Raw genomic sequence first — 27,401 nt, forward strand, 5'->3', positions numbered from 1 at the left:
TGCTGGATCGCCATTCCTCCCCCCGTGGCAGGCGGGACCCCAACACCGAGAGTCCCCCTCTCTGGGGGCTCCTCCCTCGTGGCAGCCTCGGTGACACACGTGGGAGCACGGGCTGGGGTGACCCGAGGGGACATGGGGGGCAGAGCCTGCCCTGTGCAGGGTTCACGTCCCGGCCCCCCATCCCGCGCTCCTGGTGCGATGCCTCGCTCTGCCCGGCCGAGGGGTTGGGATGAGGCTCCCCCCCTGTGGAGGACCCCACGTCCCAATTCCCTCTGTGTGCCCAGGGCAGCAGGTGAAGGTGGAACAGGTCGGGGACAGGTGCCAGCTCTGGGTCACCTCATCGGGGACCCATTAGATGCTGCTGGCCTGTCCCCAACCCCCAGGACTGTCCCCAACCCCCAGGACTGTCCCCAACCCCCTGCACCATCCCTGGATGCCAGGTCTGTCCCCTCACCCCGGGACTGTTCCCCCCAGACCCACGAATGGCATTGCTGTCCCCTCACCCTCACACGGGTGACAGTCACAGCCCCAGCTGGGCAGGTGAGGGGACAGGGATGGAGGGCGTGACCTCCCCCTCCCCCCCCCATTCAGGCGACCCCCGCCCCCCAGGATCGCAGCAGGACCCAGGGACAGGAGAGCTCTGGGGCTGGGAAGTCCCAGGTGCTCCCCAGGGAATGGCAACGGGGACTCCGGGATGGGAGGTCCCCAGTCCGCGGTGCTGTGGGGGGATGGATTGGAGCGGGGGTCCGGGGTGGGGGTGTCCCCGGTGCTCCGAGGGGACGGAAAGTGGGATCGGAGCCAGGGGGTCCCCAGTGCTCCCGGGGAGTGGGCGGGGGGCACCCGCTGGTCCGGGGGATCGTGGGGTTCCCGGTGCTCCCGGGGGATGGACGGTGCTGATCCCGGTGCTACGGAGGACGCGAAGAGGGAAGGGGAGTCCGGGGCGGGAGGTGCCGGTGCTCTTGCGGGGGGATGGACACGGGGGCATCCGGAGCGGAGAGTCCCCGGTGCTCCGGGAGGATGGACGGGGGGGTGGGGTGGAGGGGGTCTGTCCTGGTCCGGGCCGGCGGGAGCGCGCGGGGGCGGCGGGAGCGCGCGGCGCGCCCTCGCCCGGGGCCGGGACCGGGATCGGGATCGCGAGGCGGAGCCCGGGAGCGGCGGGAGGCGGCGGCTCCGGCTCCGCAAACTTTCCCGGAGCGGCGGCGGGGCCATGGGGCCGCGGCCCGCGCTGAGCACCATGATCGCGGCCGGGGGCTGCCTCGGCGCCGGGCTGCTGCTGCTCGCCGCCCTCTGCCCCCCCGCCGCCGCTGAAGGTGGGTCCCACCGGGGACACCGGGAATCGGGGGGACCCCGGGCTGCGGGAGCGTCCCCCGCGCCGTGACTTCGTGCAAAGTTTTGCACGGGACCGACCGGGACCAGGGGGGGCACCGAGAGGGGGAACCGGGAAAGGGAGGGGGGGACACGGGGGGCGTGACCGAGAGGGCACCGGGGGGGGACATCGGGGGTGGGACCGAGTGGAGAACCGGGAGGGGACCGAGGGGGTACCGTGGGGGGAACCGAGGGGGCAGCGGGAGGGGACCGAGGGGGCCCCAAGCTGGGAACGAGTGGGGCACCGGGGGTGGGACCGGGCAGCTCTGGGAGTGGGTCGGGAGCCACCGGGCCGCGGGGTCCGGTGTGCCTGGGGCTGCTCAGTTGGAAGCGACGGGACCGCCTCCCCCGGTCCTTCCCCAGTCCCCCGCTGCCCCCTCGGTGCCCCCGGTTCTCCCCGCCGCGGGCAGCGCGACCCCGCTGTCCCCGCGCCGCGACTGCCCGCCAGGACTGCGGGCCGAACTGGTCTGTACTGGGAGGCGCTGGGGCCGAGGAGGAGGCCCTGCTCGCTGCGCCCCGGCCCCCCCGAGCGGGACGACCCCGCTGCCGTTGTCCCGGGAGGAATTTAGGGGCTCCAGTGCAGCCCGGAGCGGGGACCCCCCTCTGCAGCCGGTCCCGGGGCTCCGGTACCGCCGGGAGAAGCGCAGACGGGGGGACCCCAGCCTGTGGGGGTTCCCTCCCCGGGGGCACCGGGAGGCTTCGGGGCGCGGGGCAGGCGCGGTGCCCCACGGAGCGGCTGGGTGGGTGGGTGGGTGCGTCCCCGTCGCTCCCATCCACATTCTCGACGTGCCGCACCCAGCCCAGCCCCGGGGGGAGCGGGGAGCCGGCCCGACAGCCCCGGGGCCTCGGCCAGGCACCGCGGCGGGGATGGCAGGAACGGGGCCAGCAGGGGACGGCGCTGGTGGCTCCAAAGTGGGCACCAGCAGCCCCAAAAGTTGGACCTCGCTGCCTCCCTGTCTGGGGGCAGCTCCAGCACCGGGGGTTTGGAAGGTGAAAGCCCGGTGGGACTGAGCCGGTGTGGGGTGGTGGGACGGGGACGTGGGGATACACCAGGTGGCCTCCACTCCTGGCACCCCGCAGCTCGCTCTGCTTGGAGGGTCTGTGTGGGGCGAGCTCCTGGTTAGGGACACCCCGGTGTCCCCCCATCCCTGGGGCCGGATTCGTGTCCAGCAGCCGCAGCTCAGGGCAGCCTTGTGGGCACGTGGCCGATGGGCTTTGCTGGACACCCGTGGGCAGCCGAGGTGCCCCATGGTGGCACTGCCTGCCGGAGTGAGCCAGGCAGGATGGATCACTCGCTGCCCTTGCCGGTGCCCAGCTATGGACCTGGGGGAGCAGGCAGGGCCAAATCCCAGGGCACGGAGCCGGGATCCCACCAGGATCTGGTGCTGCTGCTCGCTTGTCCCACCTGCCCTTTGCCCCGGGGAAGCTGCAGCACCCCGTGCCTGTGCCACAGCAGGTGTGGGCACAGACCTTGAGCTTTGGCCGCCCAACAGCACGTTCGCTCCTGGGGTCCCCTCTGTCACACAGCCGGTGGGCTGGGAGAGAGCTGCACCCCAAATTCGAGGGGCTTCCTCCTTCCTGGCCATATTTTCCCCGGCTCAGAGGCCTCGGAGCAGGTGGGGGAGGCGGGTGCCAGCCGGGTCCCCTGGACACGGGGCCGCGCCAGCAGCTGCCCAGCACCGGCGGCTGTCACTCAGCCGCAGAGCAGCCGGGGACCGGCACACCGAACCCTGCCTGACCCCCGTGTGCCCCCCTGCCCCGTGCTGGCATGGCAGTGGCCCAGGGCTGGTGGCTCTGGGAACGACGCTGCGGTGGCGGCAGGGTCAGCGCCGGGGCCGGTGTCGGAGCGGGGCTGGGGTCTGGCGTGGGGGCTCTCCCCGGCGAGCTGTTGGGGCGCCGGGGGCCGCGGGCGCGCCGGGGCTGGGCCGTGCCCGCCAGCCCTGCGTCACCGCTGCTCCCCAAACACGCCCGACCTGAAAAGGCGGTTCCAGCCGGGAGCGGGCGGCCGGGGCCCTGTGCCACCCGCGCCCGTGACTCACCCGCCCGGGGCCTGGCACCCAGGGCGGGCTCCCGCGCCCCCCACCCCGCCTGGATGCCGCGGGGATACTCGCCCGGCCAGCAGCCCGCCACAATGGGGCCGGCCGGGCCCCGCAGCCGTCGCCGCTCAACAATCGGATCTTGTCTCGGCGCGGCCGCCCCGGCGGCGTGGGCAGCGCATTCCTGCCCGCGGCCCCCGTTCCGGCCCCGCGGCTCTGGGGGTCCCAACCCAGCCCCAGCAGTCCCCGACGCCCACCGCGGGCACGGGGCGACGCCGGTCCCCGCTGTCCCTCGAGCGGGGCCCGGTGCCAGAGCGGGAGCAGCTTTGCCGCGTGCCGGGGTGGGAGCCAGGGAAGCCACGATCCAGGAAACCCATCGGAAGCTGTCGGGAGCAGCCCCGGAGATAAACGGCGGCCGCCGGATCCGCGGCGTTTCCTGCGGGGGCCGGAGTTCGGTGTCCCGCGGGGGAGAGGAGGGGTCGTGGACCCGCTGAGCCCTCGCTGTCCCCGCAGTCTGCACCGGCACCGACATGAAGCTGCTGCGTCCCTCCAGCCCCGAGAGCCACTACGAGACCCTGCGGCACCTCTACCAGGGCTGCCAGGTGGTCCAGGGCAACCTGGAGCTCACCTACCTGCCCGCCGACGCCGACACCGCCTTCCTCAAGGTGCGCAGAGGGAAAACACCCGGAAGGGGGGGAAGGACGGGGGTCGGCCGGCTCCTCACCCTTGTTCCCCCGTCCCAGGACATCAAGGAGGTGCAGGGGTACGTGCTGATCGCGGAGAACAGCGTGAGCGGGCTGGAGCTGCAGAGCCTGCGCATCATCCGCGGCACGCAGCTCTTCCAGGACCGCTACGCCCTGGCCGTGATGGGCAACGCCGGCTCCGCCGGGGCGCCGGGGCTGCGCCAGCTCGGCATGAGGCACCTCACAGGTGGGGAAGCCCCGACCTGGGGCCAACACGGGTGATCGGGGGTGTGGGTCGCTGCTGCTGCAGTTGGGAGCTGCTCGGTGGTCCCACGGGATGGCAGGTCCCTGTCCAGGTCTGGGTGTCCCCATGGCAGGTCCCCACCCAGGACTGGGTGCTCCCATGGAGTGGCAGGTCCCTACCAAGGACTGGGAGTCCCCACGGGGCTGCAGGATCCCCTGTCCTCATGCTGACCCCCCTACCCGTTCCCCCCACAGAGATCCTGAAGGGAGGGGTGCGCATCGAGAGGAACCCCGAGCTCTGCTTCCAGGAGACCATCCTCTGGATCGACATCCTCCACCGGCACAACGAGTTCCGTGGCGAGATCCACGTGGACACCACCCGCAACCGCAGCTGTGAGCGCCCCAGGGGGGTTGTGGTGGTACCAGGGAGGGGTCTGGGGGTTTCCAGCCCCTCTGGCATCCCCTGTTCACATTTTCCCCCACGCAGGTCCCGACTGCCGGGCGCTCTGTGCTGAGGGGCGCTGCTGGGGCGAGGGGAAACAGGACTGCCAGACGTGTGAGTGTGGGGCCCACACAGGCTCTGACCCCCCCAGGGACCCCCAAAGCCCCTGGGATCCCCTTTCCTTCCCTCTGTATGCCCCTGCTCTGCTGATCCCCTCTTGGCACCCAAATCTCTGTCCCAGACACTCCCTGGACTTTCCATTTGCCCCCCCAAATCCCTGCCCCACTGACCCCTATTTGCCACCTAAATCTTGCCCCCAGAAGCACCCTGACCTTCTGTTTAGTCCCCAAATCCCTGTTCCACTGAGCCCTACATGGCACCCAAATGCTGGCCCCAAAGATCCCCTAAAATTCCTGCTCTGGGAGCCTCCCCTTACACCCCAAATCCCTGCCCTGGAAGCCCCCACTTGCCCCCCCAGATTCCTGTCCCACTGCCCCCACTTGGCACCTGAATCCCCACCACACAGATTTTTGCCCTCGGAACCCACCTACCCTCCAGCCCCTCAGCCTGGGGACCCCCCCATTGCCTGGAGGAGGGGGATCCATGGGGGTCCCTGTCCCCAGACTGTCCCTCTGTGCCCCTGCAGTGACCAACAGCATCTGCCATGGCTGCCCACGCTGCAAGGGCACGAAGCCCACGGACTGCTGCCACGAGCAATGCGCCGCCGGCTGCACCGGCCCCAAGCACTCCGACTGCCTGGTGCGCATGGGAGGGGGGCCCTGGGGGTCCTGGGGGGGGCAGGGGTCTCACAGCATCCATGTGTCCCCCCCAGGCATGCCTGAACTTCAACCGGAGCGGGATCTGCGAGCTGCACTGCCCCCCGCTCGTCGTCTACAACTCGGACACCTTCGAGTCGATGCCCAACCCCGACGGGCGCTACACCTTCGGTGCCAGCTGTGTCAGCCAGTGTCCCTGTGAGTGACACCCCTGGGGGGGCCAGGGGCAGCCAGCGTGGCCCTGACCCCCCCTCCTGCCCCCTCCAGACAACTACCTCGCCACGGAGGTGGGGTCCTGCACTCTCGTGTGCCCCCAGAACAGCCAGGAGGTCACGGTCAACAACGTCCAGAAGTGTGAGAAGTGCAGCAAACCCTGCCCAGAGGGTGAGCAACACCCCACCAGGGCCTGGGGGGGCCCTGGGGATGGGGGTGAGCAGCCCCCAGGGGCTGAGGGGGCGACTCTGGAGAGGGCAGGATTGTGGGTGGGCTCATGGGGTTCCCAAGGTTGTGGGTGAGCAGCCCCCCAGTATCTGGACAGATCTGGGGAGCTCAGGGGTGCAGGTGAGCAGCCCTCCAGAGTGGCTCTGGGTACCCCAAGGATGTGGGTGGGCAGTCCCCTGGGGACTGAGGGGACTCTGGGAACCCCAAGGGTGTGGGTAAGCAGCCTCCCGAAGTCTTGGGGTGCCCTGGGGATCCCAGGGGTGCAGGTGAGCAGTCCCCAGTGCAGCTCTGGGGACCCCAAGGCTGTGTGGGGGTGCTGCTATGCTCTGTGAGGGTTCCTCCATGGCTGGAGGGGCAGTGTTCTGGGGGGCTCGGGGGTCCTGGTGGAGCACCCCAGCCCTGCCGTGTCCCCACAGTGTGCTACGGGCTGGGAGTGGATTTCCTGAAGGGCGTCCGCGCCGTGAACGCCTCCAACATCCAGCACTTCTCTGGCTGCACCAAGATTTTTGGGAGCCTGGCCTTCCTGCCTGAGACCTTTGCTGGGTGAGCACCTGATTCCCCTCCCTGAAGCCCACCAGGACCCCCAGTGGGACCCCCCTAACCTCCCTCCCACCCCTGGCAGGGACCCCAGCACCAACACCCCACCCCTGGACCCCAAACTGCTGCGGATCTTCGAGAGCCTGGAGGAGCTGACGGGTGAGAGCTGGGGGTGCTGGGGGGGATCGGGGGCTCCGGGTTTGGGGGGGACATGGGGTGGTGACACTCAGCTCCCCCCAGGCTTCCTCTACATCGCAGCCTGGCCACCCGACATGAAGGACCTGGGAGTCTTCCAAAACCTGCGGGTGATCCGGGGCCGGGTGCTGCACAAGTGAGCAGGGCTGGGAATGTGGGGGAGCACAGGGGGACATGGGGGGACATGGAGGGATGCAGGGTGGACACGGGGGACATATGGAGGGACACTGGGAGTCACAGAAGGAACACAGGGACATGGGGTGACATGAGGACACGGGGATGCAGAGGGAGCATGGGGGGGATGTGGGGGCACAGGGGGACATGGCGGGGGCATGGGGGGGTGCAGCGGGTTTTGGGAACACACAGAGAGACGTGGGGACATGGGGGGACATTGCAGGATGTGGGCAGACACGGGGGGTGACGTGGGGGACAACAGGACACAAGGGGATACAGGTGGGATGCAGGGGTTGCAGGGGGGATGTGGGTGGGACACAGGGACATGAGGGGGCACACACAGGGATACAGGAGGACACGGGGAGGACACGGAGGATGTGGGGGACACGGGGAGGACACAGGGACTCACCCGTGGGTGTCTCGGCAGCGGCGCCTACTCGCTGACGCTGCAGGACCTGGCGGTGCAGGCGCTGGGGCTCCGGGCCCTGCGGGAGATCAGCAGTGGGATGGTGCTCGTCCACCACAATCCCCAGCTCTGCTTCCTCCAGAAGGTGCCCTGGCACAGCATCTTCCGCAACCCCCGCCAGCGCCTCTTCCAGACCCACAACAAGCCCCCGAGCAGTGCGGTGAGCGGGGCCCGTGGGGGTGGGGGGAGCTGGTGGACTCTTCCTATTGCTGAGAAACCCCCTGGTGCTGATGGACCCCCTGGTGCTCCCTGCAGAGAGCGAGGGACTGGTTTGCTTCCACCTCTGCGCCCAGGGGCACTGCTGGGGCCCCGGCCCGACCCAGTGCATGGCCTGTGAGCGGTTCCTGCGTGGCCAGGAGTGTGTGGCCTCCTGCAACCTCCTGGATGGGTGAGTGGAGACCCCCGGGAATGGCAAACAGAGCCCCCCACACACACTGCAGGGAGGGGCTGGGACCCCATCCCTACCCCCTTCGCCCTGCAGAGCTGTCCGGGAACATGCCAACGGGACGCGGTGCCTGCCGTGCCACCCCGAGTGCCAGCCCCAGAACGGCACCGAGACCTGCTTCGGATCGGTGAGGAAGGGGACACACACTGGGTGGGCTGGGGGGTGCCCCCAGACATCTGGGTCCCTCAACCCTCCCCGATTCCTGCAGGATGCGGACCAGTGCGTGGCCTGTGCCCACTACAAGGACGCCCAGCAGTGCGTGCGGCGCTGCCCCAGCGGCGTCAAGGCCGACGCCTCCTTCGTGCCCGTCTGGAAATACCCAGATGAATTCGGCGTGTGCCAGCTCTGCCCCACCAACTGCACCCATTCGTGAGTCAGGGGTCCCTGGCTGAGAAGGGGGTGGCCAGGGGGTGCTGGCAGCTGCAGGGGGCTGCTGACAGCGAGGGGCCACACCCTGTGTCCCCAGGTGCACGATCCGGGATGAGGACGGATGTCCCGTGGACCAGAAGCCAAGGTAGGAGCGTGGCTGTGTTGTGCCACCCCCACGCTGGGTGCTGGGGGTCCCCCCGCCAATGGCCTCCTGCCCCTCAGCCAGGTGACGTCCATCATCGCCGGCGTGGTGGGGGCCCTGCTGGTCATCGTCCTGCTCCTCATCACCGTCATCTGCGTCAAGCGCCGGCGGCAGCAGGAGCGCAAGCACACGATGCGGCGGCTGCTGCAGGAGACCGAGGTGGGGATCTCCCGGGGGGCAGAGATGGACCCTCAGTGGCTGGGAGGGGTCAGGAACCCGGCCCCCCTCACCCCTCCATGCCCCGCAGCTGGTGGAGCCACTGACGCCCAGCCGGGGCCCTCCCCAACCAAGCCCAGATGAGGATCCTCAAGGAGACGGAGCTCAAGAAAGTGAAAGTTCTGGGTTCTGGTGCTTTTGGCACCGTCTACAAGGTGAGGGGTGGGGTCAGCGCAGCGGGACGTGACCCTCCCTGCTCTGCACCCCCTTAACTGCGTGTCCCCACCTCAGGGCATCTGGATCCCCGATGGGGAGAGCGTGAAGATCCCGGTGGCCATCAAGGTCTTGCGGGAGAACACGTCGCCCAAAGCCAACAAGGAGATCCTGGATGTGAGTGTGGCCATGGCACTGGGGGGAATGGGACTGGCAGCGGTCCCTGCCCACCCTGACCCCCACCCTGACCCCCCTCCTGCCCACAGGAAGCCTATGTGATGGCAGGGGTGGGCAGCCCCTATGTGTCCCGGCTGCTGGGCATCTGCCTGACCTCCACGGTGCAGCTGGTGACGCAGCTGATGCCCTACGGCTGCCTGCTGGACTACGTGCGGGAGAACAAGGACCACATCGGCTCCCAGGACCTGCTCAACTGGTGTGTGCAGATTGCTAAGGTAGGACAGGGGACCTGGGGGGCTCTGGGGGGTCCTGGGGGAGGCCAGGGACAGCTGGACATGTGCCACCTCCAGGGGATGAGTTACCTGGAGGAGGTGAGGCTGGTGCACCGTGACTTGGCTGCTCGCAACGTCCTCGTCAAGAGCCCCAACCACGTCAAGATCACCGACTTTGGGCTGGCCCGGCTGCTCGACATCGATGAGACCGAGTACCACGCTGATGGCGGCAAGGTGGGGCTGGGGGACTTGGGGACAGTGGTCCTCACCTCGGTGACAGCCATCCCCGAGCCTGCTCACCTCTCCATCTGCCCTGTCCCAGGTCCCCATCAAGTGGATGGCGCTGGAGTCCATCCTCCGCCGGCGCTTCACGCACCAGAGCGACGTCTGGAGTTACGGTGCGTCACAGTGTCCCCACCCCGGAGGACTTGTGGGGTCCTAGTGCACTGCTCACCCCCACGCCCACCCCTCCAGGTGTCACCGTGTGGGAGCTGATGACGTTTGGGGCAAAGCCGTACGATGGGATCCCTGCCCGGGAGATCCCGGATCTGCTGGAGAAGGGCGAGCGGCTGCCGCAGCCGCCCATCTGCACCATTGATGTCTACATGATCATGGTGAAATGTATGGGGAGGGGACGTGGGGACGGGGAGGGGACAGGGCGTGGTGTCACCCCGCTCCCGGCCCTGATGGCGCCCGGCTCTGCTCCAGGCTGGATGATCGACTCCGAGTGCCGGCCCAAGTTCCGGGAGCTGGTCACCGAGTTCTCCCGCATGGCCCGCGACCCCCAGCGCTTTGTGGTCATCCAGGTACGCAGATCCCCAGGGGTCCCGTCCCCTTTCCAGTGCCCTGGGGCTGGCACTGACCGGTGTTAACCCCCCCAGAATGACCTGGTGGGGCTGCCCGGCTCCATGGACAGCACCTTCTACCGGGCGCTGCTGGATGAGGAGGACATGGATGACCTCGTGGATGCTGAGGAGTACCTGGTGCCTCACCATGGCTTCTTCAGTGCCGACACCTCCACCACCTACCGCAGCCGCATCTCCTCCGTGCGGGTACGTGGGGAAGGCTGCGAGGGAGCCCCCGGTCCTGGCACAGGCATGGGGATGGCCCCGTGCCATGTCTGTGAGGGGCAAAGGGCCAGGACGCTCTTTGGGGCGGGCTCAAGTGCCTGACTCTGTGTCCTCTCCCACACCCAGAGCACGGCGGAGTCTCCAGCCAAGGTGGAGGAGGGCGAGGGCTTGGCCCCCTTCCCCTTCCCTGCACAGGGGCTGGCGGAGGGGCCGGAGGGACCTGTCCCAGAGGTGCCAGAGGGAGACAAGGTGGCCCTGCAGAGCCCCCCAGGGCGGGAGCCCGGGACCCTGCCCCGGTACAGCGAGGATCCCACCGGGCTGGTGGCCGAGGATGGAGAGGAGCCTGAGGGCTTCACTGTCCTGGCCCCCCACAGCACCATGCCAGGTAGGGAGGGTGCAGCCAGACCCTCGGGGAGGTGGTGGGTAGGGGGTGTCTGCCTGTCCCATGACCCCTGGGGGGTCCCTAACGTGTCACTCACCCCACAGAGTATGTGAACCAGGCCAGGGAGCATCCGCCCCATGCTCCCCCATCCCCGCCGGACAAGCCCAAGGGGCACCAGGGGAAGAACGGGCTCATCAAGGACCCCAAGAACTCCTTCCCAGGGCCCTTTGGCCACGCCGTGGAGAACCCCGAGTACCTGGCACCCCCTGGCCCCCCGCCCCTGGACCCTTCAGCCAGGCCTTCGACAACCCCTACTACTGGAACCAGGACCCTGCCAAGGGTGGGGGCCCTGAGGGTGGCCCCAGCACGACGCCCACGGCTGAGAACCCCGAGTACCTCGGCCTGGCCGGCCCCGACGCCGCGGCCGTGTAGGAGAGACCCCCGAACTTCACCGAGGCAGCTCAGGGAGGGACGAGCCACGGCCACGGGGCTGGGGGTCTGTCCCCTCTGCCCGGGGGTGGCACCGGCCACGGAGGGCTGGGAGAGCCCAGGACGCTGTGGGACAGCGCGGCAGCAAAGAGTGGGGACAGAGGGGTCACCCTCGGTGGCACTGGCGGGGGTGGCCCACAAGCCGGGTGGTGCCCGGAGCAGCCCGGGGAGCTCGGACCCAGCACGGCCCGGAGAAGGACAGACCCTCGGCCACCCTCCCATTCCAGGGCTGTCCCAGTGCTTGGGACACATGGACTTGCACTGAGAGCAGCTGGACTGAGAGCAGTCCCGGCTGCTCTGGGATTCTTTGGAAGCACCGGGATGTATATTTGATAATTGTACATTGGTTGGTTTTTTCTACTCTCGTGGTCTGTTTGCTTCCTCCTTCTCTGTCAGATCCAGCTCTGTCTCCCAAGGACCAGCAAGTCATATCCCTTCCCTTTTCCCCCTTCACCTTCCCTTTTCCCCTTCTTTCTCCTTCCCCTACTCCTCCCTCTTTCCCCTTCCCATCCCCTCTGTCACACCCCCCACCACTTGCCTGAAGGATAAAATTCCTGATCCCAGGCAGGATCCAGGACCACGTCCCACCTCCCATTCCCGAGGGACACCAGAGGAGCCACATTCTCCATCCTTTATTCCGCCTGGGCCGTTGGGTTTATACATAGTATAGAATAAATAGGGGGGGCCCCCCACCCCGAGGCCAAGGGCAGGGTCATTCCAGGCAGGAAGCAGGAGCCAGGAGCCTGGGAATGGTGAGGGGGGGGACATGGACACACCTGTGGCCGTGGGGCCGGGCTGGGGTTTCCATGGCCGGCCCCTGCCCCGGATTAAACAGTGACAGAGGGACTTTAATCATTAACAAATCCCAGGAAAGTTTCAGCCAGTGGATTCCCCTTGGAATTAACCTGCTGGGAGCTGCTCCAACACCCAGCCTGGCTCCCCCAAATTCCCAGGGGTTGAGGGAGGGGAGAGGCCAGCGCAGAGAAATGGGGGTGCCATGGAGACCCCCCTGTCTGGGGACCCCCTGTGCCCCCCAGGGAGGTGCAGCTGACGAGGGGGGAAGGCAAAGGCAGGAGGGAGACCCCCCCCAGGCCATGGCTACACCCCACAGCAAGTCAGACAGGGGACAGAACAACCCCCAGTGCCACCAGTGCCACAGCTCTGCCCTTCCCAGCACCATGATGGGGGTCCTGAACTCCCCCGGTGTCCCTGGTCCCCCCCCGTGCCCCCCAGCTGTGCAGGGATTTAAGGAAGGCAGCGATGGCCAGCACGGGGGGTCCCCACTGTGCCCAGGGGGCTACAGGATGACGCAGGGGGGGCGGCTGTTGGTGATTTTCTCCAGGGGCTCCCCATTCCGGGCTCTGCGGATGGCCTCGATCAGCTGGGGAGACACGGCAGGGGAGGGGTCACAGGCAGGGTTTGGGAGCACCCGGACCCACGGAGGTCACAGCCACAAACCCTGGCCATGGCGAGGAACTGCCCCTCTCACTACATCCCAGCAGGACCTGCAGTGGGTCCTGGCAGGGTGGCAGGACGGGAAACAGCTCCAGAGGGTGACAAAACAGGGACCCCGTGGGAAAACCCCGTCACAGGAGGGGCTCACTGCAAACCCAACACCTCCAGCACAGCCTGGCTGACCCCGGGACCCCCAGGGGGTACTCACGTCCTTCTCGTAGGGAAAGCCCCCGTTCTCCAGCTTGGAGAAGACGAGCTGCCCGTTGATCTCGATCTCGAAGGCACCTGAGGGCACATGCAAGGCCCAGCCCTGAGCTGTGTCCCCCCACACCCCTGGTGACACCCCCAGCCTGTTCCCCCTGTGCCTGAACACACATGGCACCCCCAGGGGCTCCTGCAGACCCCCAGCTCTGCCCCCAAACGGACCCTGCTGAGGGGCAGCAACCAGGGCACGACCCCCCCTGGACTTCCTGCCAGGTTTAACCTGTCCCAGCCCCCTCCCCCCACAAACCCCCAGCACACGGCCTGGGGCGTCCCCCTCAACCCTGGAGCTGCTGTGGGGTCTCACCGGTGCCCCCCAGCCTGGACTCGATCTCGATGTCGGGGTACTCGTCCCGCACGGCGCTCGCCAGCTCCTGGTACGTGGCCTCAAAGCCGCAGGGCTCGCTGGGAAGGGGCGATCCGGGCTGAGGGGGGGTCGAGGCACGGCGATCCCCCCCCAAACCCTCCCCAAACTAAGGAGCCCCCCTAGCCTGTACCCCCACAACAGCTCTGCTGCCGCCTGCACCCCCAATTCCAACCCTCCACTCAGGAGCCCTCCCCCAAACCCCCTGCACGCCCCTTCTCCCCCCAGCCCCCTCGTATCCCGTAACCATGGCGGCCCCTCATTACCTCCTCTGCCCCCCACCCTACAGCGCCCCCGCAATTCCCCTATAGCCCCTCCCTCAGCCCAATTCCCCTATAACCCCCTCAGCGCCCCAACTCCCGCACTCCGCAGAGACCCTCAGCCTCCCTTAGAGCCCCTCCTCAGCCCCCCAACCCACCTATATCCTCCCCCCAGTCCCCTCCGTGCCTGAACCCCCCTCATAACTCATCCCAGTTCCCCCAGTTTCTGCTCCCGACGTCCCAGTATCGCTGCAGACCGCTCCCGCCCCCGAAGGCCCCGGGGTCCCCTCGGCGCCATCGGTTCATTCGACCCCGGGTCCCCCGCGGCCGCGGCGCTCACCAGTACTCCACCACGATGCGGACCCGCCGCTCGGCCCCACTCTCGGCCCCGTTCCCGTCCCCGTTCCCTTCCCCGGCCCCGCCGCTCATGGCCCCCACTCCCGCCGCGCGGCCGCTTCCGGGTGCAGTCACGTGATGCGCCACTTCCGGCCGCTCTGCACCGCCGCGCCGCTCGTCTTGTCTGCTCCGAGACCTCCGGCGGAGCCGCCGTGACCCCGGTGACCCCTGGGGGACCAAAAATGACCCTCAGTGACCCCCGTGAGACACCCAGTGACCCAAAGTGACCTAAAAACACCTCTAGTGACCTAAAGTGACCGCCGGGGGACCCAAACTCGCCCGTGTGTCACCTGCAGTGACCCTGAGACCCCCAGGGGACCTGCAACCACCCACGTGGGACGCACAATGACCTCAGTGTCCCCCGTGTCACCCGCACCCACCCCCGTGGGACCCAGGATAACCCCCGGGGGAGCCACACGGACCCCGTGGGACCCAGGATAACCCCCCCCAGGAGCTCTCTAGTCCCATGGGAATCTTCCCTGCTCCATGGGACCCCCTCCTAATACCCCTGTGGGGGTCCTATAGGGCCTTGTAGCCCCCCCACAGACCGATAGGACCCCATGGAGCCCTCAGGATGCCCCACAGGGACCCCTGAACCACTCCATGGGGACACCTCTGGGGACTCTGTGGCCCCACAGGACCCCAAATCCCCAGTGGGGACTCCCAGACCCCATGTGGGGACACCCCCAAGGGACCCCACGGGACCCACACGGAGCCCCTAAGGGACGCCACGTCCCACTGCATTCCAATATCCCAAATGTCCCCCTGGCAGGGCCCCTGACCTGCATGAGACCCCCATAAGCCCCCTCACCCTGCAGCCCCACCCGGCAGGGGTCCCACCCGTGCTACCCAACGGGGACATCCCCCCCCCCCCCCCCACTCATGGGACTCTTCCATCCCCCCACTTTGGGGGTCCCAGGGAGCCCGACCCAAACTCCACACCCTGGGGTTGGGGTCTCCCAGAGGGTGGGCTGGGGGTCTGTGGGACCTGCAGCCTCAGGACATCCCAGGGGACCGGGGCCCTGTGTCCCCTCACAGCCCGGCTGCTCCAGGGGTCACCCCAGTGCATTGTGGGAAACTCCCCATCACCACATCAGGGGGGTCGTGGGAGGTGGGTTTAGGGGGTCCAGCACCCCGGGGCTGCACCAGGGCCAGGCTAGACACCCCACCCGGGGGCCGGGGGGCCTGGGGGGCCCCCTGGATGTTGCTGGGGGGGTCGGTGTCGGGCAGCAGGCCCGGGGCGTTGTGATGTCAGGCGGGGGCGGGAGCTGGCGCAGGTAGATAAAGCCGGGGAGAACAGGAATCCCCGGTCCGGCGGGAGGGTGCCGGGACGCGGCGGGCACTGCAGGTAGGAGCGGGGCCGGGCTGAGGGCTCCTGGGGCCGGGGGGCCGCTGGTCTTCCCGGGGTGCCAGCCCCATCCCGCCGGGAACGACCCCGGACCTCTCGCTGTGCCTGCACCCCTTCCCTCCCTCCTTCCCGCCTTCCTCCCGGCTCTTCCTCCTCCTCCACCGTCCCGCCGTGGCTCCCCTGCTGCCTCTGTGCCCCTGGGGAGCCCTGTCCCCCCCACCTCGGCACCCACCGGGACCCCCACCCACAGCTGGGATCCTGTTCCTCAGTCCTGGTGGTCCTGGAGCCCCGTCCCTTATCCTGGTGACGCTGTGATTCCATTCCTTATCCCGGTGTCCCTGGAATCTCATCCCCTAATCCTGGTGGCTCTGGGATCCCATCCCTCAGCCCGGTTGCCCTGGGGCCCCATCCCCTCAATCTGCTGGCCCTGGACCCCCTGCTCTATAGCCCTGGTGGCCCTGGGGCCCATCCCGGTGGTCCTGACCCCCTCCAGTCCCCCACCCCATACCCTTGCTGGCCCCTGTCCCTTCGCCCAAAGCTCTGTGTCCCCCTGTTTGTCCCAAGCCCCAGGGACAGTCCGTGTGTCCCCACCCTGCTGGAGCCCTGCCATGGCCACCGGGACAGGGCTGACACCGGGGTGACCTGAGGCCACGGGGTTGGGCTGGCGGGTTGGTGGCAGGGCAGGGCAGGTCCCAGGGCCCTGTCTGTCACATCCCCCCGTGTCCCCTGCTGTGTCCCACCAGCAGCATCACCCCACCTGACCCCGGGCTGTCCCTGCATCCCCAGGTCACCCCGGGGTCTGGCCAGGTGGGGAGACCCAGCCCAGCGCAGTCAGGTCAGGGAGCAGGGAAGGAGCAGAGAGTCCCGGTGGGATGCTGGGATGGGGACAGGGACGCGGCAGGGACAGGGATGGGATGAGGATGGCATCAGCCCTGCCCAGCCATGGACTTGGACCCCGAGAGGTGGCAGGAGGTGGGGACAGGGACGGGCGGCGGGCGAATGATTAACCTGGCTCTACTCGGTGTCCTGGGACCGCCGGCACCGGCGTCCGCTGCCACCGTGGGTGCCACGTGTGTGTTCCGTGTGCCACGTGCTGGCGGGGCCGTGGCACCTCCCCGGGTCCTGCTGCGGGGCAGTTTGGCGCTGGCACCGGAGCGTGGCCGGTGTCCGAGCACCACGGCACCGCGTGGGCGCTGGCACCGGCCGTGGGTGGGGGCACGGGGGGCTGTGCCAGCGGCGGGGCTGGCGGCGGTTCCCACGGCGGCTCCCTCGCCCCCGGCTCCCGGCGCGGCCGCCCGGGCCCGGATGCCAGGGCGGTGAGGTGGAGCTGGGAGCGGCCGCCAGAACTGGTTTGGCCGGACCCGAGGAGGTGTTTGGGCTGAGCCGCCGCCGCCACGCTCAGCTTCCTGCTCCCCACGGCGCCGGCACGGCTCGGCCCGGCAAAGCTCGGCCTGGCAAAGCTCAGCCCAGCATGGCTCAGCCCAGCACGGCTCAGCCAGCATCTTCCAGTGCCCCCAGAGCCTCAGTGCTGGTGTGGGGCCACTGGTGAGGGTCCCACGTGGGATGTGGGGGATTCTTGGGGGTCTCATGATGGGCTGTGCTCGCTGTCAGTGTTACGCTCCAGCCCCCAGTACCCAGACAGGACTGGGGGGACTGGGACACCCCAACCCTCGGCAGCCACCTGGGGCTCAGACGGATGCCCAGGGCTGGGGTCCTGCTTGTCTGGGCACCAGGAAAATACCCCGGGGTGGGTGCCAGGGGTGGGAGCCCACGTGGAGCCTGGCACGGTGTCCTGTGGGGGCTGCCCACACCTGGCCATGGCCCCCCCAAGTGCCACCCCCGCACGGTGCCAGACCCCCCTCTCACCCCACAGATAATGCCATGGAGGGGGGGGCTCAGCAGAACAGCCTCTGGGAGCCCCCCGAGCAGGATGGGGGTCCCAGTGAGCAGGACGCGGGTGAGGGGCCACCCGAGGTCAAGCGCTCCCAGCCGCTCTTCATCCACGGCAGCAGGTGGGTGTGGGGCCCGGGGGGCTCGGGGGGTTTGGGGGATGCTCAGGGGGGTCATGGGGCACAGAGCTCACCCTGTGCCTTCAGCCGGCAGCTGCCACAGGAGGAGCCACGAGCGTCGTCACTGCCCAGCATCCCCAACCCCTTCCCCGAGCTCTGCAGCCCCTCCAACTCACCCATCCTGAGCAGCCCGGCCCTGGGACAGGGACCCCCCGCGAGGGCACCTCCCACGTGAGTCAGGGGCAGGGGGCTGGGGAGGGGGGCTCAGATCTGGGACTGGGACACCTCTGCAGGGGCACCTTCCAGGAATCAGGGGGCTGGGGAGGGGATTCTTGGTCAAGGGGCAGGGACCTCCGCTGCGAGCGCACCTCCCACATGAAGCGGGAGTCAGGGGGGCTGGGGGGGGGGGGGAGTCTCAGCCCTGGAGCAGGAACCACCTCCCATTTGAGTTGAGGGGCTGGAAAGGGGGTCAGCCTTTGGACAAGGACCCCTCTACAGAGGTTCCACCCTCCTTAGCCAGGGGACCTGCGACAGAGACCTCCTCCCACATGAGCTGGGGAGCAGGAGGCTGGAGGGGTGGTCTCACCTGTGGTTCTGCAGGGTCCCCTCACACCGGGGGGTACTGACACCTCCATCCCACCTCCCAGGTGGTGAAGGTGTTCGGCGAGGATGGCGCGTGCCGCTCGCTGGAGGCGTCGGCGGGGACCACGGCGCGGCAGCTCTGCGAGACCCTGGTGCGCAGGACGCGGGCGCTGCACGACCACAGCTGGGCCCTGGTGGAGCTGCACCAGCACCTGGCCCTGGTGAGCGGCCGTGGGGGCATGGCGGGGCACGGCCTGTGGGACCCCTGACCCTGCTGACCCCCTGTCCCCCCAGAACGCTGCCTGGAGGACCATGAGTCGGTGGTGGAGGTGCAGAGCTCCTGGGCCCCAGGCGCCGACAGCCGCTTTGTGTTCCGCAAGAACTTCGCCAAGTACGAGCTCTTCAAGAGCAACGCGGTAGGTGGGGACCCCCGGTAACCCCTCTGTGACCTCCCCGTGGGGATCCTGAGCACCCCAAGGGTCTCTGCTGACCCCCTGTCCCCCAGCAGTCGCTGTTCCCTGAGGTGATGGTGTCCAGCTGCCTGGAGGCCAATAAGAGCATGGCACACTCCGAGCTCATCCAGGTATGGGACACCGTGCCCGGCTGTGCCCTGGGGTCCCCGCCGTGCCCTGGGGACCCCACCGTGCCCCTCAGCCCTCATGTCCCCTCAGAATTTCCTCAACTCCGGGAGCTGCCCCGAGGTCCAGGGCTTCCTGCATCTGCGGGAGGCCGGGCGCAAGGTCTGGAAGCGTTTCCACTTCTCCCTGCGCCGCTCAGGGCTCTACTACTCCACCAAGGGCACCTCCAAGGTGAGGACAGGGGGGTCCTGGGGTGAGGAGTGGCACGGCCACGGGGTGCAGCGGGGCCATCCCTGACACCCCCCCACCTCCCCAGGACCCCCGGCACCTCCAGTACTTTGCTGACCTCACCGAGTCCAACATCTACTACGTGACACAGGGCAAGAAGCTCTACGGGACCCCCACCGAGTTTGGCTTCTGCATCAAGGTGGGGATGTCCCTGCCTGTGGCGGGGTCATTCCCTGCACCTCCCCCTGTCCAAGGGCTCTCTGTCCCCTCAGAGCCACCCGGGGCTGCCCCGTGACAGCTCCGGCCTCTCCCGCAGCCCCACAAGGTGCGGAGCGGCGTGAAGGGCCTGAAGCTGCTGTGCAGCGAGGACGAGCAGAGCCGCAGCTGCTGGATGGCCGCGTTCCGGCTCTTCAAGGTGAGCCCCGACCAGGTGCTACCGGGCCCATGCTGGGGGACGCTGGGATGATGGCAGAGGGATGCTGAGGGGACGCAGGAGGGAATTTGGAGGGGTGCTGGGGCGATACTGGGGGGTAGCTGGAGGGATGATGGGGGGATGCTCGGGGGATACTGAGGGGATGCTGGGAAGATGCTGGAGAGATGCAAGGGGGGGAATGGGGAGGGGTTCTAGAGGGACGCTGGAGGGATGACCCCAATCCCAGTGGTAATGTTTCAGGGTGGGTGTCCCTGTGCCCACGTGGAGTGGATGCAGAGGTCCCCATCCCTGCACTGGGTGTCTGCGGAGGTCCCTGGGTTTCCCTGGGTGCTCCCCCACCCCGCAACAGGACCCCCCAGCTGACAGGGCTGTTCCCCCAGTATGGGATGCAGCTCTACTGCAACTACCAGCAAGCGCAGGCACGGCTGAGCCAACCCCCCTGGATCGGCCCCACGCCCCTGGTGAGTGTCCCCTGCCCCCTGGAGCCCCTGGCCTGTGGGGACCCTCCGGTGACCCTCCTGTCCCCCCCAGCGAAGCGTCTCGGATAATGCACTGGTGGCCATGGACTTCTCGGGGTGCACAGGCCGGGTGATCGAGAACCCCAGTGAGGTGCTGACTGCAGCCCTGGAGGAGGCACAGGCCTGGAGGGTGAGTTGGGGTGCTGGGGAGTGAGGGGGAGTCCCCCTGAGCCCACCTTAATGCCCCATCCTCACTTTGTATGCCCAGAAGAAGACGACACACCGGTACAGCCTGCCCGCAGCCTGCCACAGCTCCCCACTCAGCGCCGGTGAGATGGGGGGGTCAGTGCCCCGTGGGGGTCCCTGCCCTGGGCAGGGGGTCCCCCAAGCCTGACACTCCTCTCCCCACAGCCATCCACCGCACCCAGCCCTGGTTCCACGGGCGCATCTCCCGGGAGGACACCCAGCAGCTCATCGGCCGTCAGGGCTTGGTGGATGGGTATGGGACCCTGGGGTGGGAGATCGGGGTCCCTGGGGCTCCTGGGGGGGACACGGGACTCCAGGGAGGTTCAGGAGTCCAGGGGTTATGGGGTCAGCTCATGCAGGCATGCAGGATGTGTGTGGGGATGGGGCTGAGGGATCCCGGGGGGTTGTGACTCCTGGGATTTTGCAAGGTTTGGGAGCCTGGGGTTTGGGGGACACACAGGCTCCTGGGGGGACACACAGGCTCCTAGGGATGCCAGGGGGTACCGGACCCCCAGGGCTTCTTGGGGGTTTGTAGGACCCAATGGGTGACACTGGGGGGGCAGAGGGGACCTGGGGCCAGCGGTGACACCCCTGGGGCTCACAGGGTCTTCCTGGTGCGGGAGAGCCAGAGGAACCCTAAGGGCTTCGTGCTGTCCCTGTGCCACCTGCAGCGCATCAAACACTACCTCATCCTGCCGGTGAGTGCCAGCCCGGGGCTGAGGGGGGCTGGGGGGCCGGGGAGAGGGGTCCTGACCTGCAGCCCCCCGGCAGAGCGAGGAGGAGGGTCGGCTCTACTTCACCATGGACGACGGGCAGACGCGCTTCGCCGACCTCATCCAGCTCGTGGAGTTCCACCAGATCAACCGCGGCATCCTGCCCTGCAAGCTGCGGCACTACTGCACCTGCGTGGCCCTCTGAGCCATGGCACGGCACCACTGTGAGGGTTTGCCACAGCCTGGCACCACCGGCATGGCAGGGTTTGGCTCATTCTGGCGCTGCCAGCGTGGCTTGGCACAGTCTGACACTGCTGGCATGCTTTGGCTCACTCTCACTGCCGACATAGCACGGCTTGATGCAGCCTGGCACCACCGGCACGGAACGGCTCGGCACAGCCTGGCACCACTGGGATTGTTTGGCACAGCCTGGCCCTGCTGATGCGGCACAGCTTGGCACAGCCCAGCACCACCAGCGCAGTTTGGCACAGCTGGGCACCACCAACACGGCACAGCTCAGCACAGCCCAGCACTGCTGGCACAGTTTGGCACAGCCTGGCACCGGTGGGATGGTTTGGCACAGCCTGGCACTACCAGTATGGCACAGCTCGGCACAGCCCACTGCCAGGACCCCCACACTCAAGCACTTTCTCCCCTCCACCCTGCAGCACCAGCCCCGACTGTCCCCGAGTGTCCCTGCGGGGGCCTGGCACTCCTTGCCCCCACACCAAGGGGGTTTTGGGGTCCCCAGGAGCGGGGTCCCGGGGTGTGGGGGTGAGGGGGGCACCCATCACCGTGTCCCCCACGTCCCTACGAGGCCAGTTGAACTGGGACGTGTTTTATACCAGTGATAATAAAGGTTATTTTTGCAGAGCTCCTGCCTTGTTCCTTCCCATCCCCAGAGCTCCCCGCTGCCGGTGGCACACGGCTGGCAGTGTCCCCGTATCCCGCAGTGCCCCCACGTCTGGCAGTGTCCCCATGTCCCGCTGTGTCTCCAGGTCCCCAGGTCCCACACAAAGGCCCCTCTGTGCTCCCCGGGCACCACGTGCGGCTCAGCCACGCGGCCGCAGCAAATCCCCGGGAGGGGGGATTATCCGGTGGAGATTAAGGGCCCGGATTTGGGGGGGCTGGGGCTGGGGCAGCTGCTATAAAGGCGGGGGGCTGAGGAGAAGAGGGGAGGCCGTGCCATGGCTCCCAAGACGGTGCTGATCACCGGCTGCTCCTCCGGCATCGGGCTGGCGCTGGCCGTGCGCCTGGCGCAGGACAAGCAGCGCCGCTTCCGAGGTGAGCGGGATGGGGGGGACCCCCGGGCCCCCGGGGGGAACCCGCGCGGGGCTGAGCCGCCTGTGCCCCCAGTCATCGCCACCATGAGGAATGTGGGCAGGAGCGGGGCGCTGGCGGCGGCGGCGGGGCCGGCGCTGGGCCGGACGCTGGAGATCAAACAGCTGGACGTGTGTGACGAGGGCTCCATCCGCGCCTGCCTCGACAGCATCCCCGGGCGCCACGTCGACATCCTGGGTGAGCCCCGGGATTCCCTTCCCGCCGTGACCCCCGAGCTGGGACCCTCCATGATGGGGACTCCTGTACTGGGGGCTGTGTAGCCAAGCTTGTCTCGTGCTGGAGACCATTTGTGCATCCAGCGCTGGGACCCTCCGTGCCAGGGACACCTCATGACCCTGACCCCATGCACCAGGGGCTGTCCATGCCAGGGACCCCCTGCACCAGGGCACCCTCTGTGCTGGGACATTCCCTGCACCAGGAACCCTCCAAATTCTGGACATCCCATTCTGGGAACCCTCTGAGCACTGGGGACCCCCTGTGCCAGGGGCTTCTCATACACAAGGGACCCTGTGACCCCACACACCAGTGACCCTCTATGCCAGGGACACCCTGCACCAGGGAGCCTCCACACCCAGGATATCCCATGCTGAGGATACTCCAAGCACCAGGGACCCCCCAGGCCCAGGGTGCGGGATCTCCCTGCCCAGGGCATGCCCCACTGATGCCCCGTGCCCACAGTCAGCAACGCCGGGGTGGGCATGGCGGGACCCCTGGAGTGCCAAAGCCTGACAGCCATGCAGAGCCTTATGGACACCAACTTCTTCGGCCTCGTCCGCCTGGTCAAGGAGGTGCTGCCCGACATGAAGCGGCGCCGCGGGGGTCACATCGTCGTCATCAGCAGCATCATGGGCCTGCAGGGTAGGGGAGAAGGGGGTGTCCCGGGGGGTCCAGCCCCCACCCAGCCCTGACCAGGACTCCCCAACCATCCAGGCATCGTCTTCAACGACATCTACTCAGCCTCCAAGTTTGCGGTGGAGGGTTTCTGCGAGAGCCTGGTGGTGCAGGCGCTGCGCTTCAACGTGGCGTGAGTGCGGGGGTGGGTGGCCGTGCAGCCCCCGGGGCCAGGGGTTCTGGAGGTGCCCACTGCCCCATCCCTGGGCAGGATCAGCCTGGTGGAGCCGGGGCCGGTGATGACGGAATTCGAGACGAAGTTGTATGAGGAAGCTGAACGCGCCGACTACTCACGGACCGACCCCGAGACGGCCGAAATCTTCACCAAGCTCTACCTGAGGAGCTCCAAGGATGTGTTCACCAGCATTGGCCAGACCCCCGAGGACATCGCAGAGGTGACAGGCGGGCAGGGGGCCCCAGTGGGCTGGGGGTGCCCTGCTGGGCTGGGCTGGGCAGAGGTGTCAATTAGCCCTAACAAGGAACAGCGATGCCCAGCCAGCAGTGGGGCAGTTCACTCACAGACAGCTCCATCCTGATGGGGCTGAGCCCGGCTGGGAATGGGAATAGCAATGGTGATGGGATGGGAATGTGGATGGGATGGGAATAAGATGGGGAGGAACCAAGGATGGAGATGGGATGGAAATGGAATGGGAATGGGAAGGGCTGGAGATAGGGGTAGGATGGGATGGGGATGGGGTGGGATAGGATAAAGATAGGGATAGAATGGGAAGGAGTTGGGGATGGGATAGGAATGGTGGTGGAGTGAGGTGGGATGGATTAGAGACAGGGATAGGACGGGAAGGGCTTGGGGATGGGGAGAGGAAGTGAATGAGAAGGAGCTGGGATAGGAATTGGGAGAGGAGGACAATGGGAAGGGAGGGGTTGAGAATGTGAATGAGGATGGGGGTGCAGATGGGGATGGGATGCAGACAGGGTTGAAAAGGGATAGGGGTGGGATGTGAAAAGTGGAGGGCTGGGGGGACAGGAAGGGGACAGTCTCATGCCCACGTGCAGCACACCCTGCGGGTGATCGAGGCGGCGCGGCCGCCGTTCCGGCACCAGACCAACGTGGCGTACACGCCGATGGCCGCGCTCAAACACGCCGACCCCAGCGGCGCCCTCATCACCGACGCCTTCTACAAGCTGGTGTTCAAGTACGACACGGTGCTGCGGTTCAGCCTCCGCGCCATCCGCCTGCTCCGGTGGAAGGCACAGAAGGTCAAGGCGGGTGTGCGGCTCCTGGGCTTCAAATAAGCCCTTGTGGCCCCTGGGCACTGCCCAGCCCATCCCGGGCGGCGGGGGCGAGGGGGCCGGGACCCGTGCAGGGTTTCGCTTCCCGTTCCCGGCCCGAAATAGCTCCCGCCGCAGCCGCATTAAATTAAAATGGGGAGGGTATTTATAACCAGCGCGGGGTGAGCAACGCAGAGCAGCTTCCTCCGGGAGTGCAGCGGCCGTGACGGGGCTGGGAAGAGCTGGCAGCTGCCCCCTGCCTGCCTCCTGCTCCCCAGGGGCACCTGTACCTCCGACCCGCGGGCATGTGACACCCAGGGGACCTCACCCCATCACCCCCTGGTGCTGCATCCTCCTTCCTGCAGGCACTGCTGTGGCGTTGGGAATGTCCCATGGTGGGGGGTTCTGTGTCACCCCCAGCTGTCACCGAACCCTCGGCACTGGGACAGTACAAGAGGTGCAGGAGCTGTTGGGAGGGGGAGAGCAGAGTGTGAGGAGTGTGTGGTGTGTTCAGAGGGGCACAGTGGGGGCGTCAGGGGTGTAAAGGGGGTGCAGGGACCGGTGCAGCGTTGGGGTGGGGTGTATGGCAAAGACTGGGTGCAGGGTGAGCCCAGGGGAGCTCAGCAGCTCACGCTGCCCCAGGGGCTCCCCTCCAGCTCCTGGTGGGTGACAGCGGGGTGGATTCACCCTGAACGCTGGCGTGTGGGCGCTTGGCGTGACAGCACCGGGAGGTGAGCGCGGGGGGAAACCGCAGGAGGCCCGGCATGAATCAGCCCCGCTGCTCAGAAACCTTCCTGGCTCTCCCTGCACTTCCCGGCGCAACCCCCGGAGCCCTGCCGGGACCCCCAGCCCCACGTGAGAGGGCTGGATGCGGCTGCGGCTCCGTGTGCCTCGCACGTGGCATCTCCTGGCCCCGCCGGCTCCAGGGACCGTGGGGACAGGATGGAGGTGGGGAAGGAAATATATTTGCATTATCCCCCCTTCTCGCACGAGTTAATGGCAAAGCGGCGGTGGGACCGCGGCCCCGGGGTGATGGCAGCACCTGTGGGACGTGCAGGGGTGACATCAAAGCGGTGGCAGAATCGCTGCCTCCCCCCTCGCTGCGGTTTCTGCAGATTTGACTAACTTTCTCCGCTTGGGGGGCAGGATGGGGGGGTGAGGGTGACTCTGCCAGGCCCCGGGGAGCAACAAGGGGGGCTCCCTGGCACAAAGCCACAGCTGTGGGAAACGGAGCTGAGGGAGGACAGGACCCCACTCATACACCCCCAGCCCCACGGTGTCCCCAGTGCCCAGGGGAGCAGCAATGGGGCTGGTACTGGGGGAGCTGGGGGGAGCAGGATGAGCCCCAGGTCTCACTGCGGGTGGGGGTAGTGGGGTCTGGGTGGAGCAGTGACAGCCCCAGCCTCCCTCACAGCCGTGCTCACCGGCGGTCCCGGCAGAGAAAGGGAGAAACAGGGAGCTGCTGTGAGTGAGGGGATCCCCAAGCCGTCGGGGGCACCTGGGTTATGTGTGAGGCTGAGGAGCATCACCTCCCACCCGGAGCATCCTCCGTGGCCATGGAGCACCGCTTGCAGCCCAGGACTATTTCCCATCCCACCATCGCCGCAGCCCCGCGGGTGCCGCCGGGCAAGCGCTGCCGCAGGGGCCGGAGCCGTGCGGGTTGGAAGTAGATTCTTCTAAAAACAATAGTCTGCTGGGACTTTCCTGTCGCCGGCGTGTGACAATTGCCAGCCGTTCCCCGTGTCCTCGATCCCCCGAGGATTTCGCTGCCAGGTGCCGACTCGCTGCCATGCAAATGCGGCGCCAGATATAACCCGGCTGGAGGGGCCGGTTCGGTGGCTCCCCGGGGGCTTCACTTTCCCTCCCGGCGCAGCGAGGGGGGCATCAGGCGTGACACGAACCTGCTGCCCCGCGTCGTGGTGCCCCGGTGACAGTCGCGGCCCTGTCCCGGCTTGGTGCTGCACCCGCGTGTCCCGGTGAGAACCCCGGGGCTACAGAGCTCCCCCAGAGCTGGGGGCACTTCAATGTCCCTTCTCGCTGTCGCTCAGCACAGAGGTGGCTCTGCTCACCCCCTGCCCCCAGAATTTGGGAACCCGGCCCACGCGGAGGGTGGGAAAACGCCGCCGGGTCCCCGCCGGGCCAGCGCGGGGAGCGTGACTCAGTGCACGGCTGGGGAATTGGGACACGGAGGAGGTGGTGGCAGTGACTCAGTCCTCCCTGTCCCCTCCCGGCACTGCCGGGTTTTGGGTGCTGGACCGCTCCCCGCGGGAGCAGGAGCCGGGCCGGGATGCTCCAAGGATGCAGCGCGGCACCCGGAAGAGTTTTATGGGATTTTTTGTGCGTTAGAAAGCGTGTTTCAACACGAGGACAGGAGAAACGAGTTCCTCTGTGCTCTATCACGATTACAGCTATCAGCAGATAAGGATCTCTCTGTCACAACACCAACTGAAGGTTTCTGTGAGCCTTTAAAGGGGTTTGGCTCCAGGCAGGAGAAGGCTGAGGGGTTTTGGATCAAACCAGTTCTTATTAAGGGAAAAACCAGGGTGGGAAGACGCCGTGGGACTCGCTGTCCCCAGCCCCGAGCCCCCTCTGTCTCAGCCAGCCCTCGGAGTCACCCGGCAGCAGCAGGGGAAAAGACCCCTCAGTGCTTGTGTTGCATCCGGGCTGGGAAGGAAGTGAAGGGAAAAGAAAAAAGGGATCCTCTGACTTTCTTCTCGGTTTTTTTCGTTTCTGTTTCTCAAGCGTGTCCAGCTCTTGCGGCAGAAGGTGTCGGGGGGAATGAAACAAGCGCGAACAGCGTCAGCCGGGTAAAGCAGGTGCTAAAAGGGCCGGGGGGGGTTGGTGTGAGCCTCCACCCTCCGCCGCCGGGATGTTTCCATGCGGCTGACGCGCTCCGGCACGGCGGGCACAGCCCCAGCACCCCGCGGGAACCACGAGCCCACCCCACAGCCCAAGCGTGGGGCTGAGCTGCCTCCACCTCACAGCTCTGGGGTTAAATCGTTCCTCTATTAACCAAAACTGTGTCCAGCACCATTTTCCAGCAGTCAGAGGAGCAGACGATGTTATTTTACGCCTCTGACTGTATCGGTTACTCCACTGAGTAACAGGTTCTGCTGAGCACAGCCCCCACCACGGCTCGGCACCCCCTGGGGACACACCACGGCTCACAGGTTCCATCACACCTGTGGGATTTACAGCTCCCAGAGCTGATGGGCACCGGCAGCTCCAGCCCCAGCGCTCATTCCCACTCCTCAGCCAGCTCTGCTGGTCATTTCCCAGCTCTGTTTTAATGGCTGACAGAGTAGACATGAGTTTATTGACATTTTTAAAACTTCAGTAAACCTTTAAACACCAGAGGCTTGTTTCTTGGTGCCAAAAGCTCCTTCCCTGAGGCTCCCCTGCCCACTCTTGGGGTGTAATTCATCAGTAAATGAAGAACCAAGCGAGACAGACACACCAAGGCACTGGAGAATGC

The 27,401-nt window shown here is 67.3% G+C and overlaps 4 protein-coding genes across 4 annotated transcripts; 3 read left to right on the forward strand and 1 right to left on the reverse strand.

The window, feature by feature from the left end:
• Positions 1-1,166: 1,166 nt before the first annotated feature.
• On the forward strand, positions 1,167-11,174 carry ERBB2 (erb-b2 receptor tyrosine kinase 2). Its single transcript, XM_039565767.1, is given in 30 exon segments — positions 1,167-1,310; positions 3,915-4,066; positions 4,145-4,331; positions 4,583-4,720; positions 4,815-4,883; positions 5,416-5,528; positions 5,602-5,743; positions 5,813-5,929; positions 6,403-6,529; positions 6,609-6,682; positions 6,764-6,854; positions 7,320-7,501; positions 7,504-7,518; positions 7,614-7,746; positions 7,840-7,930; positions 8,012-8,172; positions 8,270-8,317; positions 8,395-8,533; positions 8,622-8,645; positions 8,647-8,745; positions 8,822-8,920; positions 9,010-9,195; positions 9,271-9,426; positions 9,515-9,590; positions 9,667-9,813; positions 9,901-9,998; positions 10,074-10,244; positions 10,389-10,647; positions 10,749-10,913; positions 10,916-11,174. Coding segments are annotated over 30 exon segments (3,723 nt in total). The 5' UTR covers positions 1,167-1,207; the 3' UTR covers positions 11,077-11,174.
• Positions 11,175-11,750: 576 nt separating this feature from the next.
• On the reverse strand, positions 11,751-13,918 carry MIEN1 (migration and invasion enhancer 1). The gene is made up of 4 exons (XM_039565768.1): positions 13,814-13,918; positions 13,157-13,254; positions 12,797-12,873; positions 11,751-12,514 (listed from the first exon to the last, which is right to left on the reverse strand). The coding sequence occupies exons 1-4, from the start codon at positions 13,900-13,902 to the stop codon at positions 12,431-12,433; spliced, it is 348 nt and encodes a 115-aa protein (XP_039421702.1). The 5' UTR covers positions 13,903-13,918; the 3' UTR covers positions 11,751-12,430.
• A 133-nt stretch (positions 13,919-14,051) lies between these two features.
• On the forward strand, positions 14,052-20,960 carry GRB7 (growth factor receptor bound protein 7). The gene is given in 17 exon segments (XM_039565566.1): positions 14,052-14,070; positions 15,170-15,217; positions 17,091-17,229; positions 17,314-17,438; positions 17,441-17,457; positions 17,874-18,030; positions 18,103-18,224; positions 18,314-18,391; positions 18,480-18,617; positions 18,703-18,813; positions 18,931-19,029; positions 19,428-19,508; positions 19,579-19,695; positions 19,774-19,834; positions 19,917-20,004; positions 20,356-20,449; positions 20,523-20,960. Coding segments are annotated over 17 exon segments (1,641 nt in total). The 3' UTR covers positions 20,670-20,960.
• A 665-nt stretch (positions 20,961-21,625) lies between these two features.
• On the forward strand, positions 21,626-24,906 carry RDH8 (retinol dehydrogenase 8). Its single transcript, XM_039565830.1, has 6 exons — positions 21,626-21,748; positions 21,821-21,982; positions 22,484-22,663; positions 22,736-22,829; positions 22,908-23,091; positions 23,711-24,906. The coding sequence occupies exons 1-6, from the start codon at positions 21,652-21,654 to the stop codon at positions 23,948-23,950; spliced, it is 957 nt and encodes a 318-aa protein (XP_039421764.1). The 5' UTR covers positions 21,626-21,651; the 3' UTR covers positions 23,951-24,906.
• Positions 24,907-27,401: the final 2,495 nt, after the last annotated feature.

This window comes from Corvus cornix, chromosome 27, assembly GCF_000738735.6.
Source record: "Corvus cornix cornix isolate S_Up_H32 chromosome 27, ASM73873v5, whole genome shotgun sequence".
NCBI lineage: Eukaryota > Metazoa > Chordata > Aves > Passeriformes > Corvidae > Corvus > Corvus cornix.